General features: G+C 32.8%; 1 protein-coding gene across 1 annotated transcript; it reads right to left on the bottom strand.

Moving 5' to 3' along the window:
- LOC109328638 (uncharacterized protein DDB_G0271670-like) lies at positions 374-1,912 on the bottom strand. Its single transcript, XM_019562200.1, has 2 exons — positions 1,221-1,912; positions 374-870 (listed from the first exon to the last, which is right to left on the bottom strand). The coding sequence occupies exons 1-2, from the start codon at positions 1,848-1,850 to the stop codon at positions 445-447; spliced, it is 1,056 nt and encodes a 351-aa protein (XP_019417745.1). The 5' UTR covers positions 1,851-1,912; the 3' UTR covers positions 374-444.

Genomic DNA, 21,367 nt, shown 5'->3' on the forward strand with positions numbered 1-21,367 from the left:
TGAAGAAGGACACTAGGGTGGAATGTATACAATCGTGGGATTTATGATTTGTAAGAGCGTAGGAAGATGTGCACAATGATCACCTCTCCATGATTTTCTTATCTTATTGTCCCGGACCAATCAAACTTCACAAAATACTAATTTTTGTTTTTATAATTTTTTTTAAATGAAGACAGCTTTGTGATTGACTTGGTACATCAAGTGAGATATAAATGGAGACATGTGATTCTCATCCTCAATATGTAATACTTAGCATGTGAGGGTAGACATAGGAGTTGAGTTTTATCAATCTTACAAACTTATGTGTGAGTAATGAGCAAAATTAATGTTCAACAACCGCATAAAAGGAAGAACAGAAAGCATAAAACAGAAATGAAAATTTTGGTTTCTATGAACTGAAAAATATATCAATATATGCATGCAGGACATAAACACAAAGGTTTTCTACAAAAAAATGAAACAATCCAAGGATATAAGAGGATTGTCAATATCCTCCATAATTGAATCCATATTATGATCAGAAAGCACATCATTAACCATGGTCTCATCAGAACCAACTCTTTTAGCTGTGCAAATCTCTCTATGCTTCAAACCATTATGAAACCTTCTTGAAGTATTGTTTGGATTTGCTGCTTTGAAATTCTCCTTACTTGCAGAAGATGAAACACGATGAGAACTATGAGCTGCGCTAACCTTCGGGGCATTAATCATTGACTTGGAAGCACTATTGTTAGCACTTCCACAATATTTGTCTCCATTTATATTGGACATTCTGCTTGGAGATGGTGACCCTAGCATTCTACTGGGTATATTATTGGATCTCTCTGGTTCCTTTTGGGATAATTGTCCCACAATTATATGAGATTCTCCCTGTATTCAACATGTTAATTGGTTAAAAAAACTAAACATAATATTAACTGATCAACAACTTAACCATGATGTTTTTTAACATATCATTGGTGCAACTAAATTCTACAACTTCTTTATTAAGAAAAGAAAAGGATCTTGCAATTTTGTTGTTGTTTTTCTCTCATTTTTTGCCACAAAAGAAACTTGTCAACTTGGTTGTAAAAAATCGCTGAATATTTCTGAAACAACAAAACTAGACATCAAATATTCACCCTTTTGTTTTTAGGTAATAATATGTGAGAATTATAAAGAAGTATATACGTGTTCAAATATGATGTACAAATAATAAAATTCAAGTAAAAAATACTTACAATATTTTTTGACCGATCAAAGTCTTTGACATCAGGAGTGAGACAAACTGTGGAATTTGTGTGCTTTCGAAAACTCTTCTGTCTTGTTAGGTTTACCGGTGAGTTTGATCGCACTCTCTTATGTGTCATGGAAGAAGATCCAACAACAACATTTTGAGGTGGTGATAGCTTCTTTGGTGCAAAACTATGTTTAGGTGAAGATGGTTTTATGTTCCTAGGTTGATGCTTCTTAGGTTTAATGGGCATCAAAGGAAGAGTAGTAGTTGCTTCTCTAAGTGAGTTGATACGAATGATATGTGGGTTGTCTTTGTAACACGACCATAGGAAATCATTAGAGAATGATTTGTCCTTAGAAGTGAAGGTTGATGAAGCACTTGATAATGATGAGGTTGATGAAGAAATAGTGGTGTTGGAAGTGGTGGTGCATGTGAAGGATGTGATTGTAGAAGTGGAAGAGGTGGGAGAATGAGGAGAAGGTGAGATATTTTTTGAAGAATGACGAGGAACAATAATTGAAGATGTTGGTGAAGTTTGTGAGATGATAAGGTTGTCATGAACATGGTTGAATTTTTTATGTTGATCTTCATGGGAAGGTTTGTTGGGTATGCATTTGCTAATGCAGCAACCCATTTTGACTTGATAGAAGGTGAGAAAGCAAAGAGAGATTGTTGTTGGGTAAGGAAAAGAAGAAGATGGGTAACGGCTAAGTTTAATGTACTATTGCTACATGTGTTTGAAAAAGCACCATGCATGTATTTTCATACCAACTTTTCCACAAAATTTGTAAGACATAGAGATTTGTCTTTAATTATAGGCATAAAATAATGTGCCAAAAATTATACACATTAAAGGATTATACAATCCAATTCTAATAGATATATACATAACTAACAACTAATATATCAAATATATGTCATTGATATTAATATTGTGATTGGTCTACATTATATATGTTTGCTTCTTTTAAGCAAGAACCATTGCATTGAATATAACATTGGTAGTTGTATTTGCAAAAAGAAAAGTGAATAGAAAGTAGACAAGTGCGTTTTGCTTTTGGTCTTTAGCTTTTCAGAGAGTAGTTTGAATTTGTTGCCGGGAACATTTTCCGTTGCCTAACGGTTATGTATGAACAATGAGGGTGGTGGTGGCTCTGCTCTTATCATCACTTCTTTGCTTTTGAGTTTTGAAGGCAGGGTCCTTTTTTCTTTGTGGAGTGCAGTGAATGAACAATATTTTGGTCCCACTACACATCCATAACTTGGAATATTTTCATGATTTTTTATGTTTTTCTCATTATACTTGACAGTAGTTGACACCCTTTTTATTTTATAAATTATATAGTTTTTTTTTATAGAAAAATTATATAGGTTTTTGGGAATAGATGTTTGAAACATGTAATTGAATATATGGATCGGATCATCTAAAATTTGCTGTATTCAATTTTGTTCATTGTGTTAACTTGTAATCGAATATAAATATATATAGTTATTATATTGAAGGCAACAAATAGTCTAATATATATATATATCTGCAGTGTAAAAATTATATACGGTCATTAATAAAATAAGACTATTAATTTTTTCTGGTTTTCTTTTCTTTGGAAGAAGAGATGCTAGAGAGACAAACTTGCAGATAAAAAAATAATTAATATCTGATGGAGAATAATTCCAACTTATTTAAGGCTGCAAAACAGATTTGATCCTTTCAAGTTTCAACCATATTTATATTGCTGAGCCCACCTAAAGGCATAAATGAGGAACATACTTTTTTTAGTTAATTCATTATATTCGGTAATCAATTACCAATGAGCAAAGCTTCTTTTCCCACTCCCACAAGCTAATTTTTACTTCCATCCTTGCTATTTTCCAACCAGCTTGTGGCCTTGAATTATGTCTTCATTATTGTCCCAAATAATTTTGGAGAGCCTAGGTGCACTTGCACCTTATTTTGTACTGTGATTTTTTTACATTAGTTTTACTTTTTTGGAATTGGGTTTTATCATTTTTATGAAATATTAAAATATCCATGCTTGCAAGTAGGGATAGCAATAAGTAAGGACGAGACATAAGTAATAGCTATTTGTTACCATTTCGAAATAAAAATGCATTACCCATACATGCCCGTACTCGTACGGGTACCCATGTTGATTTCTTATATTATCATTGAATTTTTATCTTCCTATTTCTATTAAGTTTCAAATGAGATGAAACTTAGTTATTTTTGTGCCTTTTGATTGAATATTTGACAAATATATTAAATCTACTGAAGTTTTCTATTTGTGAGATTTGTTATTCTCATTTCCTTAACAAAAAGTAAATATTTTTCTTTGCAGGACATGTGTGTTTATACACATAATAATATTTGTAGGGAATTTCACTGCCAAATTCAATAAAATATGTAAATAAGGTAAAAAATGTAAACAAAGTAAAATGACAAAATGTAGATATTGTAATGAAGGTTATGGTAGTATACTTTTTAATTTAATTAAAGATAATATTGTAATCATATAAAAAACGGGTACCCGTAGACATGGATACCATAATACTCATACCCGCCCATATATACTACAAATATTTTTAAAAGCTCATTTTTAAAACCTACAGATACTCGTTTGTGACCCATACTCATTTTCGTATGGGTTTACTTGTGGATACGAGTTTTTTTGTCATCCCTACACGCAACAACTATGATGCACGGATACTGATACATGTGTCGGATACGAGACGTATCCGATACGTCGACACACATTTTTTTCAAAATACAGGATACGATACGTTCAGGGATACGCGTATAAAATAATAAAAACACATAAAATATGATAAAATTATAAGTGTAAATCAAAATATCCAAAGTAAAAAATATAATGGAAAATTAAAATCATTGCCCTTCATAACAAATCTATTTTATCCTATTTTAATGAAAACGAATATATCCTAAAATCATTGCCCTCCATAACAAATATATATTATCCTACTTTAATGAAAACGAATTTATTTTATCTTGTTTTATTGGAAACGAATCTATCTTATCCTATTTTATTGAAAACGAATCTATCGTATCATGTTTTATTGGAAACAAATCTATGTATCATATAGTTTACTGAAAATGAATCCATATATCCTATATTTTATTGAAAACGAATCGGATACGTGTCTTAATATTTATTTATTTAAGTTTAATTTTTTAATTTTTGGATACTCTATGGATACGTATCCTTCGTGAATCTGAGTGTATCCGTATCGCATATGTGTCAAACACCGACACGTGAGGGTGTTTGACGAATCCGTGCTTCATAGCGCAACAAGTCATTATTCTATTTGGACTTAAATAAGTTTGTGTCTATGTGATTGTGTTGAGTTTTAGTTTTAGGCACTACAATCTATTTTTTTGTTTTGGTAATTACATATTTTAAATTTCAGTTTTAATCATTAGTGATAATGTGACTAATATCAATTTGTGATGTGCATTATATTAGTCGACAATATGGTCAATTGTAATATTGACATGTTATGGAATGAACTAAAACCAAAACGATCAACTAAACTTAAAAATAAATTCGAGGACTAAAATTAAAATTACTTATATTTGCATGGAGTAAAAATATTTTTTAATAATGACTCCATATTCTACTAGAAAATCATAAAAAGTGATATATTCGGTATATGTTAAATGATGACTCCATATTCTACTAATTAACCGGATAGATAGAAAAATGAAAGCAGAAGAAGCTATAAGTATATAACATGATTGATATTTTATAATCTCCACCCTCATGCTCGATCATAAAAAATGGAAAGAATAAAATATATTTTACATTTTGGTATTAATATAATGTATGTTATTTGAATTGAAATTTTGGGATACATTCCAGTGATGGAATACACAAATCATTACAATCACTCACTTTATTCGTTATATTCAATCATCAAGCAGGTATATCAACGATTCCACTCCACATATCTTCATATCTGTAAAGCACACCCTTAAGTAAGTCTATTGTATCTTAAAAACATACCTAACTTAATATATTATTTTCAGTATCACATTAATTTGTTCTGCTCCTTCGCCACTTGCAAAGATTACCCTTTGTTTCCTTCCCATAATTGCCTGCATCAAATAAATCAAAAACCATATCATGTACACTTTACATATGCTTATATATATAATATCTAAAATAAAAGTGTGATGAAAATAAGATATTAAAACCATATGTAATTAAATGACTTCATGATATAAAGTGACATAAATACAAGTGCATGTTACCAAAAATATTTATCAAAAACAGTGGAAATTTTATGAAGCGACTAGTATGACCAATAGGTTAAGGATTCGATTCTCACGAATGATATTTGTTGGGATGAACAATCACACACACAAAATAGATTAGTTCTTTACTAATAGGGTGTTGAAATACCCTTGGTAGTACCAAAAAAACTCAACTCAATTGCAATGTTGGACAAACAAAATAATTAAGTGATACCTACAGATCTTACACATACAGACACAAATACATAATTTTATACCTTGTACACCGAAAAAAGTAAATGATGTATATTGACATAGTGAGATGATGATATGCAAAATATCTGGTAAAACTAAATGTAATCTAACGATAAAAATAAAACAAATATGAGGTGCTATGTAAGCAGAAGAGTTTCTTACTAGAATTATATTACTCCAATTAGAAGATGGTAATTTTCAGAAGGCAAACTCGATCAACATAACTCAATTTCAATGGAGGAACAAATTAAAATCAGTGAAGTGATGTTATGGCTACAGTTATATATATCCAAGGATACCAACTATGGGCACAAATGAATCTATATTGATTATACCTAGCCTATACTTTATATATAATATAACCAATGACTTAATTATTGGATTACACTTATTAACTAATGATGTCTGTTTTTATTTTAAGCTTTTATTTGTAAAAGTAAACATTGGTGTTCAAGGAAAAGCATGAAACATTTCCATATCTAAAAATAAGCTACAATTACCTAATTATGTACATGTAAAATTTCATGTATGCATGAAAAATTCCCATATAAAAATAACAGTTAATTACCAGCACCCTAGATAGTGTATGAAGTAGCTAGTGTTGATGGTGAAATAGTATTGGTGTTGGTCTTCATGCACTTGCACTTTCCAAAGATGCAATTAACAAAACATTTGCATGCCATTTTCTTCACATTTTTTCTCTTTGCTGGAAACACACTTGCATCCTTGGATTTGTGATATTGTTCTGATCTTTCCTCCTTTGGTTCATTCTCTAAGTATATGTCAGCCCCTTCACAACACAACCTTAACCTTCTCATCATTTTCCTCTCACACAATAGGAATCCAATCCTCTCAATGAACAAACGCTAGAGGCAACCCTCTTATTTATTTAAACTTTTTTGTAAAAAAGAAGGTCTAGTGTGAATGGAGGTTATGAGTTGGAACAAGCTAAAGGGGCTGACAAAAAGTGCAACATTGTATTTTTATATCACACAGCAGGCATCATTTTTTTTTGGTAACATTGAAGATTTGATTATGTTAATGAATTTATTTATGTTTTCAGTTCAGGATTATAAGATTAATAAACTTGAGACAGGAAGGAAATAAAATAGTTATGATACAATGAAACTAAAATTTAGAATGACTATGAATTTTGGTCCCAAAAAATGTGCATGTGTATCAATTTTGTTACTAGAAAAATAGAAACACAAAATAGTTTAATTTCATATAAAAATAAAGTGTCCCAAAAATTAATTACAATGTTAAAAAATGACTAATTTAAGGGACAAAAATGAATCTTTATCCTAAAAATTATGCCATGTTGCAGCTTATGTCAGTTGTTTGGCATTTGAAAGAGAAAAATGTAATGACTGATGAGTTGGAGGAATCAACCCCCAAATTTTATCCACTGCCTCAATAAAGTTCCTAATAGGTGATCTTCTCGGTTCTTCTGTCAAATGATATGCTGGTTGTATATATGTTTCTAAAATATCTAACTACTATATTAGTCTCTTGTATAAGATATTCAAGAATGTCATATATCATTTTTCTATCATTATTTTTTGTTTTTTAAATAATTTAAAAATATAGTTTCAAATGTCACTAACATGTTTAATGCTCTTACATTTGGTATTATTAAAAGAAAGTAAAATATCTTCAAATATCATGAGATAAGTTATTTTTTATAACTACTAAAATCATGATATGTATTCTATTTAACTTTTTTTCACACGAAAATTTCAAACTAAAAAAAATAGGACATATATCATGAAGGAGATATTTTATGAGTGTAATATCTATGCATTGACAATGTAAATATTTATGCGCACTTAATGCATCATCCACCATTAGTTTTTATTACTTTTATTCAAGAGTTCATGGTGATTAAAATGAATGATAATTGATGGACAATGATCTTCTGTCTCAAATCTTGTCCAAAACTCTATCTCAGACCAATTATATTATGTCCACGTCGGTTAAAAAATTTAAATATTCATAACTTTATCAGTTTTGCATCATTGTGATTGGCCACGTGGTTGGGGACATGGTTGAGGATAACAAATCCCCATCCAGTAATTGATACAATGACAATGTAAAAAACTCTTCTTCCAAGTGTATATATTTTTCTCATAGTTTATTCTCTTATTGAATCATCACTATGCCATATTTACAAACCTGAATGTTGGGTTATATTCTATATCCTTATATGAGAAATACAATAATAATACCTTTTCTAAGAAAGTATGGTAGAATCCTTTAATAAAACATAATTTCTTTGGAAAATCACTACATATATAATATAAAATAAAAACATACTCGCTATTGTGATGCACTCATTCATAGTATGGATTATTTTAGAATTTATATATTCTTGGTTTAAAAAATATTATAACTTATACATATTGGTGCACCTTTTAATTGAATTTTAAAAAAGTAATAGACACATGGAAAATAAAATATTTAAGAATATATGATGAGGTTTTTTGTTTGTTAGTTGTTACCATTATAATAAGAAGTTTTAGGTTTAAATATATAATTTATTACTCACGTCAGAAAGAATAAAATAAACCATTTAACTCTAGAGTGTAGTATATATAGAATGTTTATATACAAATTTATATACGATGTATACATTTGTTTTCTCTTAACTTTATGCCGTGATTCCTTTAAAGTAAATTTTGTTTAAAGTGTATAAATTTGAAACATTAAATAGAACAAATATTTATTGCCCCAAACTATATTGATGAAAGTATATCATCTTAATTAAAAAATTAAATAATTATTGCTTTTTGTTTTTTTTTAATGTTATTAATATGAGAAATAATTTTTTTGGTTTGCCACAAATATCCTCGCACTAGAAGCAATTCTGTCCGAGCTGGGAACATCCACGACTATGTGTGGCTAACTCTTCCAAGAACTATTTTTTCTATTCACAAGACTCGAAACTAACACCTTATTTAATAGGAATCAAACATTAATACTTGAACCAATAATCATTGGTATATGTGTAAAACATGGTTACATCCATGGTTGCAAAGAAGAAGAAAGAGATTGATTGAAGAAGAAGACAGTGAATCGAAGAGGAAGAAAAGGAAATGGTGCGAATGAATTATTATTAGAAGAATTGAATGAATTATCTCAATGAATACAGAAAAACAGAGAGAGAGAATTTAAACAGCAAAATAACCAATAAAACAGAATTAACTACCATAACCGTTTTTCCCGCCAAAACAGTTATGAGTTTTTTTCTTCTTTCTTCTTCTTTCTTGGGCTGATTTCTTCGATGTGGGCTTGTTCTTGGATAGCAGGTGTGATATCCAACAGCCCCCCACAAGTTGACAAGTGAAAATTGAGCATGTCAAGCTTGGAAATGTTGGATTGGAATGGCTTTGGTGAGCAAGTCAGCAAGTTGGGAAGAGGAGGGAATTGGTAAGAGATGAAGAGTGTCATTCTGTATTCTTTCCCTGACTATGTGACAGTCAATTTCAATGTGTTTGGTGCGTTCATGAAAGACCGGGTTGGCTGCAATGTGGAGAGCTGAATTGTTGTCACAGTAGAGGCTAATTGGGTTGGGATGAGGTATGTAGAGGTCGTGAAAGAGGTAAAGCAGCCATTGGGCCTCACAAGAAGCCATACCAAGAGCTCTATACTCTGCCTCAGCGGAGGATTTGGACATAGTGGTTTGCTTTTTGCTTTTCCATGAGATTAAGGAAGAACCAAGGAAGAAACACCACCTTGTGACAGATTTTATGGTGTCCAGACAAGTAGCCCAATCTGAATCTGAAAAACCTTTCAAGATTGTTGTATTTTGAGCAGGGAAGAAGAGGCCAAGAGCAGGAGATGTTTTGATGTATCTGAGGATTCTGTTTGCTGCTTGATGGTGTTGATCAGTGGGACATGAGTTGAATTGATTGAGGTGGCTAACTGCATAGCTGATGTTAGGCCTTGAATTGGTTAAGTAAAGAAGTTTGCCAAGAAGCCTTCGATAGGGAGCAGGGTCAGGCAAAGGGGAGCCAGAGGATGAGTGAAGTTTGATGTTGTAATCCATTGGAGTGGAACAAGGTTTGGCAGCAAGCGTTCCTGTTTCAGACAAAAGATCTAACACATATTTGCGTTGATATAAGGCAATTCCTTTTGAAGATCGAGCTATTTCGAGACCAAGGAAGAATTTTAAGTTTTCTAGGTCTTTAATGCTAAATTTGGTGTTGAGGAGTTGTTTTGTTAGTTGAATTTCTGAAAAATCATTACCAATTAGCACCAAATCATCAACATAAATTAAAATGGCAGTAAAATTAGAATGCTTGGTTTTAGTAAGAAGGGAATGATCAGAATGAGACTTAATAAAACCATGAGATAGGAGAACTTTTGTTAATTTTTCATGCCATTGTCGATTGACTTGTTTGAGCCCATAGATTGATTTATTGAGTTTGCATACCAGAGAGGGGTTGGTGGTGTGAAGGCCAGGGGGAATTTTCATGTAGACAGTTTCATTGAGGTCACCATGGAGAAAAGTTGTGTTAACATCAAGTTGTTGGAGAAACCAATTATGGATGGCAGCTAAAGAAAGGAGGACTCTAATAGTGGTCATTTTAACTACGGGGCTGAAGGTTTCAAGATAATCTACCCCTTCGGTTTGGGTGAACCCTTTTGCAACTAATTTGGCTTTGTGCCTTTCTATTGAGCCATCGGGGTTGTGTTTGAGTTTGAAAATCCATTTGCATCCAATGGCTCTTTTGTCATCAGGTAGGTCAGTAAGAGTCCAAGTGTTGTTATCTTGGAGGGCAGTTAGTTCAGTAGCTATGGCTTGCTGCCATGGTTTGTGAAGTATAGCATCCTTATAGGAAGCAGGTGTAGTGATAGATGAGATAGCTAGGGAGTAGTGTCTGTGAGGTTGGGATAGAGGTGCATAGCTTAGGAACTGTTGTATAGGGTATTTGATGTTTGGTGAAAGGGATGGTAGGGAACTAGAGGCTAAGCTACAATGGTAGTCTTGGAGGTATGAGGGTGGCCTGGTAGTTCTGGTGGATTGCCTAGTAGGTGGGTCAGGGTTGGTAACTTGGCTTGGTGACCTAGCAGCAGTGTTAGGGAATAAGTCATCATTGTTGTGAGGGATGTGGGCTTGGTGAGGAACAGGTTCATTAGGGATATGGGTTTGGTGAGGAATAGGTTCATTCAGGTCAATGTCATAAGAGAATAGAGAGTCAAAATTGTCATTTGATGCAGCAGAGTCATTTTGAGGTGTTGTGTGAGGATCACTGTGCCTACACTGGAAGGGGTAAACATGTTCACAAAAGGCTACATTTTTGGAAAGGTAGATTTGTCTATGAAGGCAATCTAATAGTAGATACCCCTTTGGGCCTTGCTTATAACCCAAGAAGACACATATTCTTGACCGAGGGTCAAGCTTGTGTCTTTTTGCTGCAAGAGTGGATGCATAGCATAGACTGCCAAAAGTTCTAAGGTGAGTTAAGTCAGGCAAGGTTTTGTAGAGAACTTCAAAAAGGGACTTGTTTGAGAGATATTTGGTTGGTTGTCTGTTAATAAGGTGGATGGAGTGGGCTATGGTATAGTTCCAGAAACATATAGGAATGTTAGACTGAAATACTAAGGATCTAGCAATGGTTAGGATGTGTTGGTGTTTTCTCTCAGCAATTCCATTTTGCTGAGGGGATTCAACACAAGAAGTTTGATGTTGTATCCCTTGTTGAGCATAAAATTCAGTAAGGAAGAACTCTTTGCCATTATCACTTCTAATGGCTTTGAGTTTGGAATCAAATTGTGTGCTGACATAATTTGCAAAATTCTTTATGTGTTGGTTGACTTCAGCCTTGGTTCTCATGAAGAGAAGCCATGTGAATCTTGTGTGATCATCCACAATGGTGAGGAAGTATTTGTGGCCATGTGTTGAGGGGACACAGAAAGGTCCCCATACGTCCATATGGACAAGATCAAAGGGCTTAGCAGTCCTTGAAATACTATCAGAAAAAGGCAATCTTCTTTGTTTGGCCAAATGGCAAGTCTCACAAGGATCAATAGTTTTCTTACACTGAATGAAGGGAAAACAGATTGCATAACAAACATTTTGTTGTGAGATAAATGTCATAATCTACAATGCCATAAATTATTGTCATTATAGCTAGTAAAGGAATTAACAGAATGAGTAGTAGTCATTTTAAATTGTTGCTGGATCATTGCATATAATCCATTCTTCATGTTAGCTACACCAATTATCTTCAAGGATTGGAGTTCCTGTATGTCACAGTGTGTGTGTGAGAAAATCAATCTGTATGGCAGAGATTTGGTAAGCTTTGAAACTGGAATAAGATTGAAATTGAAAGATGGCAAATAGAGGACATCATTCAAATAGAGCTGGGATGAGATCACTACTATACCAGAGTAGTGAGCATTTAGTTTTCTCCATTTGGCAGTTTGATAGAGACAGGTGTGATTTGTTTAAAAGATTGGAATCTTGAAAGAGAGTAACACACATGATCTGTGGCTCCCGTATCCAAGAGCCAATTATCAGGCTGCCAAATGGTAGAGCAAGTGTTAGTGTTACCTGAAGTTTTTGTGTTATGCAGGACTGATGCTGTCACTATTTGGTTTGCATTATGATGTTGAGTGTTGGATTGCTCTAACAATGATACAAGGCTCTTGTGTTGTTCCTGTGTTAGACCCAAGAGAGCTCCTTCGTTGTGTTCTTTTGTTGATGAATCAGTTGGTTTATTGGTGAATTGTTCATCCTCTGTTGGTTCCTGAACCATGTAGCTATTTATGTTGTTCATGTTGGTGAAGTAGTTTGGTGGAAAGCCGTGTTTTCTGTAACATACATCGATGGTGTGACCCTGCTTATGACAATATGTACATATCTTAGAGCCTATGCCTCCTCTAGGATTGGATTGAGGTCTGGATTGACTTGATTGCCTTCCACCAGTTTGTCCTCGAAATCCTCTGCCCCTGGTTCTGAATTTGTTGTCAAAGTTATCATTGGAAATGTTTGCAATGAGTTTGCTGTCATCAGTGAGCATTGTGCTTTGTCTTTCCTGCTGAACAAGCAGGGAGAAGACCTTGTTGATTAAGGGCAGGGGATCCATCAACATGATTTGTGTTTTCACTATAGAAAACTGGTCATTTAATCCCATAAAAAAACAAATGATATAGTCATTTTCTCTGTACTTCTTTATGATGGGAATGAGAGTGCACTTGCACTTCACCTCACATAGACATGAAGGAATGGGTTTGAATGTATTGAGTTGTTCCCATAGACCCTTAATTTGAGTGAAGTATGCACTGACTGAGAGGTTTCCTTGCTTGATAGAGTAGATTTCTCCCATTATTTCTGAAATTCTGAAAATGTCTCCTTGATAGTACCTTTCTTTCAGGTCATCCCAAATTTCTTGGCCAGTTTGCATCCACAAAATGCTTTGTGAGATTGATGAATCAACTGATTGGTTTAACCAAGATACCACCAAATTGTTACACCTCTTCCAATAGGGATAGAATTGATCACTGATGTCTGGTTTGGGAAGGGTTCCATCTACAAATTCAATCTTATTCTTCGACTCAAGGGCCATCTCCATTGCTCTAGCCCAAGCGTGGTAGTTGTCACCATTCAAGATTGTTGTTACAATCTTTGATCCTGGATTTTCACTCGGATGTATGAAATATGGATTTCTAGAATCTATCACTGTTGCTTGAGTGGTAAGTTGATTTGCCATTTGTTTGAAACTTTGGCTAGAAAAGAAAATGAAGGAGGCAATGAATGAAAAAGGAGAGGCAACGGATGTTGTTGGGAGCGTGGCAGAGACACCTTCAATGAAGGTGCTCTGATACCATGTAAAACATGGTTTCATCCATGGTTGCAAAGAAGAAGAAAGAGATTGATTGAGGAAGAAGACAGTGAATCGAAGAGGAAGAAAAGGAAATGGTGTGAATCAATTATTATTAGAAGAATTGAATGAATTATCTCAATGAATACAGAAAAACAGAGAGAGGGAATTTAAACAGCAAAATAACCAACAAAACAAAATTAACTACCATAATCGTTTTTCCCGCCAAAACAATTATGAGTTTTTTCCTTCTTTCTTCTTCTTTCTTGGGCTGATTTCTTCGATGTGGGCTTGTTCTTGGCTAGCAGGTGTGATATCCAACAATATGAGATATAATTTATGATATAGTTTGGGATGACAAATTATTATTTATGATAAATAGGTGAAAACATAATAATGAATGTACATAATGAATGTACATTAAAAGTTTGTCTAGATTCAAGTACATCAGACTCAAGTGGTTATTTGTGAGTTGACTTAATGATAAGAATAAGAAGACTTGAGCATTAAAAAATATACTTATTATTTAGAAGGTTTTAAAACTTAATTTACAAACGAACTTAAAGTGCAAGTTGTGATTTTTTATACACAAAAAATTATAACTATAAACTCTTATTTTTACAATGTTATTTTTAGATGGAATTTTTAAGTATGATCTTATGTAATATGAAAAATGATTGCACTATAAACTATGCAATAAATGGAATATTTTATTGTAACCCAGCTTCAGGTATGAAATGTGTGAATCCTTCTGACAAAATAACCTAAATATGTCCAATCACATCACATCAATGACTAGGATGCTGCAACGTAACCAAGTTGGTCTAGCTTTCGTGCTAAATTAAGCTGTTTCTGAACCGCACAGGTGAAATCAAAGTGAAAAGAATGTGTCAATGAAAATGAAAGATATAGGTTTGTCATGTGATTCTCCACAAGAGCCAAACTACATAGTGCCAAATTGCAAAAAAAAAAATCAGTTTTTTTCATTCCTTCTTTAATATAAATTTTGGGTTTTGTTCAACTGTTATAGAAAGTAAACCTTAGGGACTAAAATCAAGTCATTCAAGAAGTCTCCCAAAAACAAAATGAATGCATTAATCAAGATAAATGAAGCCATTGTTAAATGTACAAATAGTGATGATACCCTTACAAATAGTACCAAAACTGAGTCATCTAGGCTCTAACTCATATTTTTGCATGTTGCGTCATGCTTGTATAATTGTAGATTGATTCACCTTACCAACATTTTTCTCTGCTCAACTTTGTCATCACTTTATATGGAATTAAATTTAAGTTATGACTCAGTTTTGCATATTGTTTTTTTAGAGTATAACTCAGTTTTATATTTAGCTTACTTTCTGATAATTGTATAGCTTCACTATAGAGAATGTAATATTTATCTTGCTTATGCCATTTTTCCTATTTTCAATGAGGCCGATCCAAAATAAAGATATATTGGAAAATTTATTTTTTAGTTGAAGTCAAAGTAGATTGCACATGAGTTGACTTGTTACTCCATTAAAAAGGAACCATATACGTGTCATTCAAATGTTGATAGACTACGTTTGAGATTGGAAATGGGTACTTATGCTACTTACGTCTTCTCTTTTTCATTAGCTGTATTATGATTTGGATTGATATTCAATATGAGAAGACAGCCATTATATGTATGTGTTTGGGAAGTTAGGTTAGTATCTCATAGGCTTTTATATTTCATTTCTTCTTTTCTCCACTTATTTTGGTAACATTATTTCCATATTTTTTCTAAATAATCAATGGCAGCCCGACTCTTACCTAATGAAATGCGAAAATGATAAATGTATGAATTTTACTATGTTGGGTTTATTCAAGTGTGAAGTCTCATATTGGATATGTGGGAATGAGTGAAAGAGTTTATAAGAAGGAAAGACCCATGAAACTGATGTCTTAAGGTTTTGGTTCAAGACGTGGTGTCTCGTTTGTAACTCTTCCCATTCCCATGTAACAATGAAACTCCTTGATGATTGGAGGCTTCACGATTGCAGTCTTGTCCAATATATCAATACCAAATACATGATTTTAGGATTATGCAACAATTACAATAAGAAACGTTCCTGTAATCTAAACATAGGGAATATTATCCAAAGAGAGGGAGATCATAGTATACAAATTTGTACTATAATTCTTTTCATATAATTCAAATTATGTACACATTTGCTCTAGACAGATTACAATTTTAATTTGTTAAAATAATACTGTTGCATGAATTCCAATTACTGCAACCCATTTATTTGAATACCTAAATAGTAGTGGATCTAGCATCTAGACTACATGCGTCTAGCATAAACAAAATTAATCTAATTGCAACTAATTTTTCAATGTTGAAGTTTTTTTATCGAACCCATTTGCAACGAAGATAATTTTCTAAACTTAAAATTGTTTTTCATCATTCTCATTATGAGATCTTCAATTCATCAAATTCAATTTCTCACATCTTCTAATGGACTCAATCTTAACGAATAAGTTAACATTTCATGAGGAACACACATCACTTTCCTTATAGAAAACAAGAATATATTAAAATATATAATCTTACCAGGGACCACTCTCCCTTCAAGTAATTGGTGAGTTGGTGTAGTGTGTACATCAACCAATCAAAAAGAATTTTCCATTCTTATACCTTTCTGGCTTTCTATTTCAAGCTTCAACGTACACTTTCTACATGTGTTTGCGTTTCTTATTTTTGCTTATATGGCTTAGTAAATAATTATGCTGACCCTCCAAGTCGGGTAATTTTACTTGCATAAGTACTAAACAAAAATTGATTGTGGGCACCCAAAAAATCAATGTTTATATAAAAGATCATGGTGGCAAAACCACATTTAAAACCTTGCTACTAAAATCATGGGTTTCCGACTGTCACATCAATTACGACTATAACTCCACCAATAACAATTTAAGTTATGTTATTTGGAGCTCAAAAAATGGTCTAATCCACACACCACTACAATATATTATATGACCATTATTGATATTCGATCATGTCAAAAATCTCTACGGGAAAATCAACTGCCCAACTATATCAACATTGTGTAATGTTGGTGAAATTCATTCTCTTAAACAACATTACAAACAAATTAAAATCAAGGATTGGTAGTTCTAATAGAGATATACTCTTTGTCAACTAAAATATACCTTAGATTTGTGAGATATATGATTTCTCACTTCTAAGTCTGTATCTATACAAACTTGTTAAAACTACATATTTACAACAATTGTATAGACAATTAGTTGATTACCTCTTACTCTAGTTAAGGAAATCGGATCATCTCTAATAAATCATGAAATCAATCTGAATTTCACATTCCAATAGTAGCGGAGCAGAGGATCCCAATTCGCAACCTCTACTTTAGTAACTAGCCATTAATAACAACCAATTAGCTTTTGCCTTTTGAATACAATGTGCATATGACTAACTTAACCAACAAGTAATCTTCTTATCTTCTACTTCAATACAAAATGTTAAGCCACTATCATTATCCACCTTCCTCAAATTGTATCTTCTGAATCGGCACCATGCATATATCTCATACATAGAAGGTTAAAAAACAATGCAATGAAAAACATTAACAGGCCCAGTTACTAATAATTCAAAAAGTATACAAATTTATCTCCAATTTGAACACTCAACAATGAAAATCCAAATTTTGACAAAGCAATTGCTCAAAATCCAAAATTGAACCCCTCAACTAAAATTGAAACTGCTCTCTGGCTTGAAACCTTTTTTCTATTCAATTTGAAAACCCAGAATCAAAAACACAAATTTCGCATACCCATTTCCCAAAATTAAAAATTGAACCCCTGAAATGAAAAGATCCCTTCTAATGTCAAACATTTTTTTAACAGTTTAACTGAAAAATTCAAAAATGGCAATCTGATATGAGTTTGAATCGAGGAAAAATACAAAGAAGAATTGAAATTGAAAATGTAGAACAAAAGTGAGAAGGATTCAAAGGGATAAAGAAAAAATGAGAGATTGAAAGATTTACTTTTTCCTATATGAATTGGGTTTGTTTCTTATGGTGCAGACGAACCCAAAGTCATAGTAAGTTCAAATAGGGAAGAAGGGCATAGAAGTCTAACAAACTTTGAGGTTGACATGAAAGTGTTACTACTTTAAATGGAAATTAGAAGATGAATAATTAAATTAAGATGAATTGACAAAATATGATTGATGAAATATAGAGTATTGAAATGACACTTTTATCAGTAAAAAAACTATGATGTCAGAAAAATCTTTTCAATATGAATTTGTCACCTACAAATACTTAGGTGTGAACTGAAAGACATGAGTCTCAATTTTTTCTCCATCCCCACAGTGGGACCTTGTAATGAGAGATCATCTTAAGAGTTAAGACTTCACTAAAGGGTCCCAATTGCATCACGAAAAAAGGCATATTTTGAGCTATAGCAAGGAATTAATTCAAGAACCAGACCATAGATTTTGAGTTCTGAAGTAGGTGGTTTAGTGGAAGTTCATTTAAATATCAATATTTAAATAAGGAAAAGACTATTTTAATATGAAAATTTTTATGTAATCTTTTGAGAGAGATACACTTAAAACAAGAGAAAAAATAATATGATTTGACATTTTATCTAATATAATAAGATAACACTTTTACTCCTATTTATAAATACAAAAGTGATAATTTGGCTATCTATAATATCATTTCGCTGATGATTTTACCAATAACTTATTAATAACAGGTAAATTATTTTTTATTATTTTGATCAGCAATTGTTAGTACGTTAGTTGTTAGTATTTTTGTTATGGGTGTGACTCCACCCTCAACCTCCTACACCTTATCATCAAAAGACCTTATAACTCCCAATTTTGGTTGATTGTGGGACTCCAACCCACAACCTCCTATATTATTTTTATCATGTTAGTATTTGTTGTGGGTAGAACTCAAAACTTTAATTTTCTTCACTCTCGTCATCCGACCACGTTATGACTTTGTATCATATGTGTATTACTTGTCATAAACAGTAATGAATGTGTGTGGTGAATCGTAAATCTTGATTAACATTAAAGATCCGGTCATTAGACAGTTTCTGCATTCAATATTCTGATGGATTTTCTGGTTTGAAATTTAGGAAGAATGAGAATGAACTGAGAGTAAATAGTCTCAAACAAAAAATTGCACTGATTGAATCAAACGCAGAACAAAACCAGAAATAAACATTGTACTAATTAATTGCAGCATAGAATTATAACATGGACAACAAATTCTAATAACTTTTCTGTAAAAATTTATATTCTATAACACAAGGTATAAGAAGTATACATTAGAAATTGTTCAAACTAACTATAATCAAAAGCAAAACTAATAACAAATAGGATATGTAAATCCCAGTTATTATGAAACCGTCAACCCTGAACCGTGAAACATTGAAAGTTGTATCTTTATATAGGTACCTATGAACATATGCATTTGGTCTTTCTTCTGCAGCAGCATGGTGCTGTGACCATCATTTCCTTCTTTGTTGGTTTTCCATCTTCAGCAGAGAACAAATGAATAATAAAATCAACCACACTCTCAAAAATCATTGTCTTCACCAATTTCCTTGGAGCTGGAATCACAGTTGCATTCTTCTTGTTCTTACCCAAGTTCTTCATCTTTGTCTCACACTTTGTGCTGGTTACCTTTTGTTGCATCATGATGGTGGTGGCGTTCCACCAGCACCTTTGTCACTCTCTCTCTCTCTGTTTGGTGTTTGTCTATATATCTTTGCGTTATAATGTGTGTGTAGCTGCATATATATATATATAGTATATGGATACATGAAAAAACAAACCTTGACTAACTAAGCTAAGGGACCCAAGGATCAACGAAAGTTCTGCAATATTTAAAGGAACCTTCGGCTCTGGCTCTCAAGAGTGGAGATATAAGGCCGCTGTTTCTCAAGCCACATTGGCTATGGGCCTGGTTGCTTGGGAATGGATCACCTTTTTTCATTCATGTCCCATTTTCCTGTCCTGGTCCAATGAAAAATGGACACTTCATTAAAAAGAAAAATTCTAAAAACATAAAATAACATATCTCAGCATTACTTGGAGAAATCTTATTGGCTATGGATATGAGGACACACTCATTTTGGGACAGGTGATCCCTATTTGGTTGCTTGAACCATCATTAAAAAAAAATAGGAATGAGAAGTTGTCCCACATTTTGTGTCTCAGTCCAATGAAAAGTTGTCATATAGTTAACGAAAAGAAACATAAAGTAACATTTTTATACTATTTGGTGCGATACGATTAGTTTGGAACATAAAGACAAGAAGTTTTGGTGATAGAAGATCCTGGTTAAAAAAATAGAGGTATGTTTGATGTAACAATAGACTTATTGTTTAGTGATCATGACATCTCAAGTTCAAATCTGGACTCACAAGTTAGATATGAATAGAGTCTCTTAAATTCTTGTCTCGGTCCAATTAAATAGTGTCACTTCATTAAAAATGAAAATTCTAAAAATATAAAATAATATGTTTATATTACGTAGAGAAAAAATTATTGACTTAGAGAGATGAGAATATAAGCATTCTTCAGTTAGGTACATCATTATTTTTTAGATGAATTGGGATCAAGTGTTTCAGACGATGTCCCATTCCATGTCCCAAGCTAATTAAAATGTAATTTTTTGTTTTTAGAAAATTTCTTTTATTCACATGGCAAAATATGATAGACTTCAAATAGAGAATGAGACACGATTGAGAACATGTGATCTTTATCCTTTCTTACATCCCAATAAGTGATTGGGTACATCTACTATCATAAAAGAGAACTACAAGTGTTTCACTCACTTTCCAAAAACCAAGTACACCCAATTTCACTCTCACTCAAGTATTTCTCACACAATTAAAACAAGAGAACAAGAAGAGAGAATATGCACTAAGCTAAGTATTTGGTGTGTCTTACAATGACATGGAACACTCCTATTTATAGCCAAAGCTCTTGAAGATTATATGGCCAAAGGGAAAAGAGCATTAATGTTGGTTTCACCATAACCACTTCTTTTTACTTGGCTAGAAATTCTCCATTTTTTCAAGATGATCTTTAACCACTTCTTTTTTGCTTGGCTCAAGAAAGTATTTTCATCATCTTTTCTTTTAGTCAATGTTCAATAAATCTTCACATTGACTAAAAGACTATCATAGTTATCTCCTGCTACTCTTCTTCATGCTCACTAGAGATTCTGAATATTAACCAAGTCTAGACAATGTCTAAACTTGGTAGTTGGAATTTGGCATATATTTGCTTACCACACTTACTGCATGTGCAATATTTGGTCTAGTGCACACCAAGGCATACATGAGACTCCCAACCGCACTAGCATAAGGTACACTTGACATCTCCTCTTTTTCATTATCAGTTTGTGGACACAAGGCCATTGAAAGTTTGAAATGAGTCACCAATGGAGTAGTGACTGGTTTAGCATTTTGCATGCCAAAGCGTTCCAACACTTTCTCAATGTACTTCTTTTGTGACAGAAAGAGTGTCCCCTCTTTTCTATCCCTCTGAATCTCCATTCCCAGAATTTTCTTTCTAGCTCCTAAGTCCTTCATTTCAAACTCTGAGCTCAATTGAGCTTTCGAGTTTCTAATTTCTGGCATGTTCTTACATGCGATCAACATGTCATCAACATATACAAGCAAATATATGAATGACTTATTTGCAAGCTTCTTGTAGTAGACGCAACTATCATGTTCACTTACGGAATATCCATTTTCAAGCATGAAGGTGTCAAATCGTCGATACCATTGTGTGGAAGATTGCTT

The sequence above is a fragment of the Lupinus angustifolius genome, chromosome LG15, assembly GCF_001865875.1.
Source record: "Lupinus angustifolius cultivar Tanjil chromosome LG15, LupAngTanjil_v1.0, whole genome shotgun sequence".
NCBI lineage: Eukaryota > Viridiplantae > Streptophyta > Magnoliopsida > Fabales > Fabaceae > Lupinus > Lupinus angustifolius.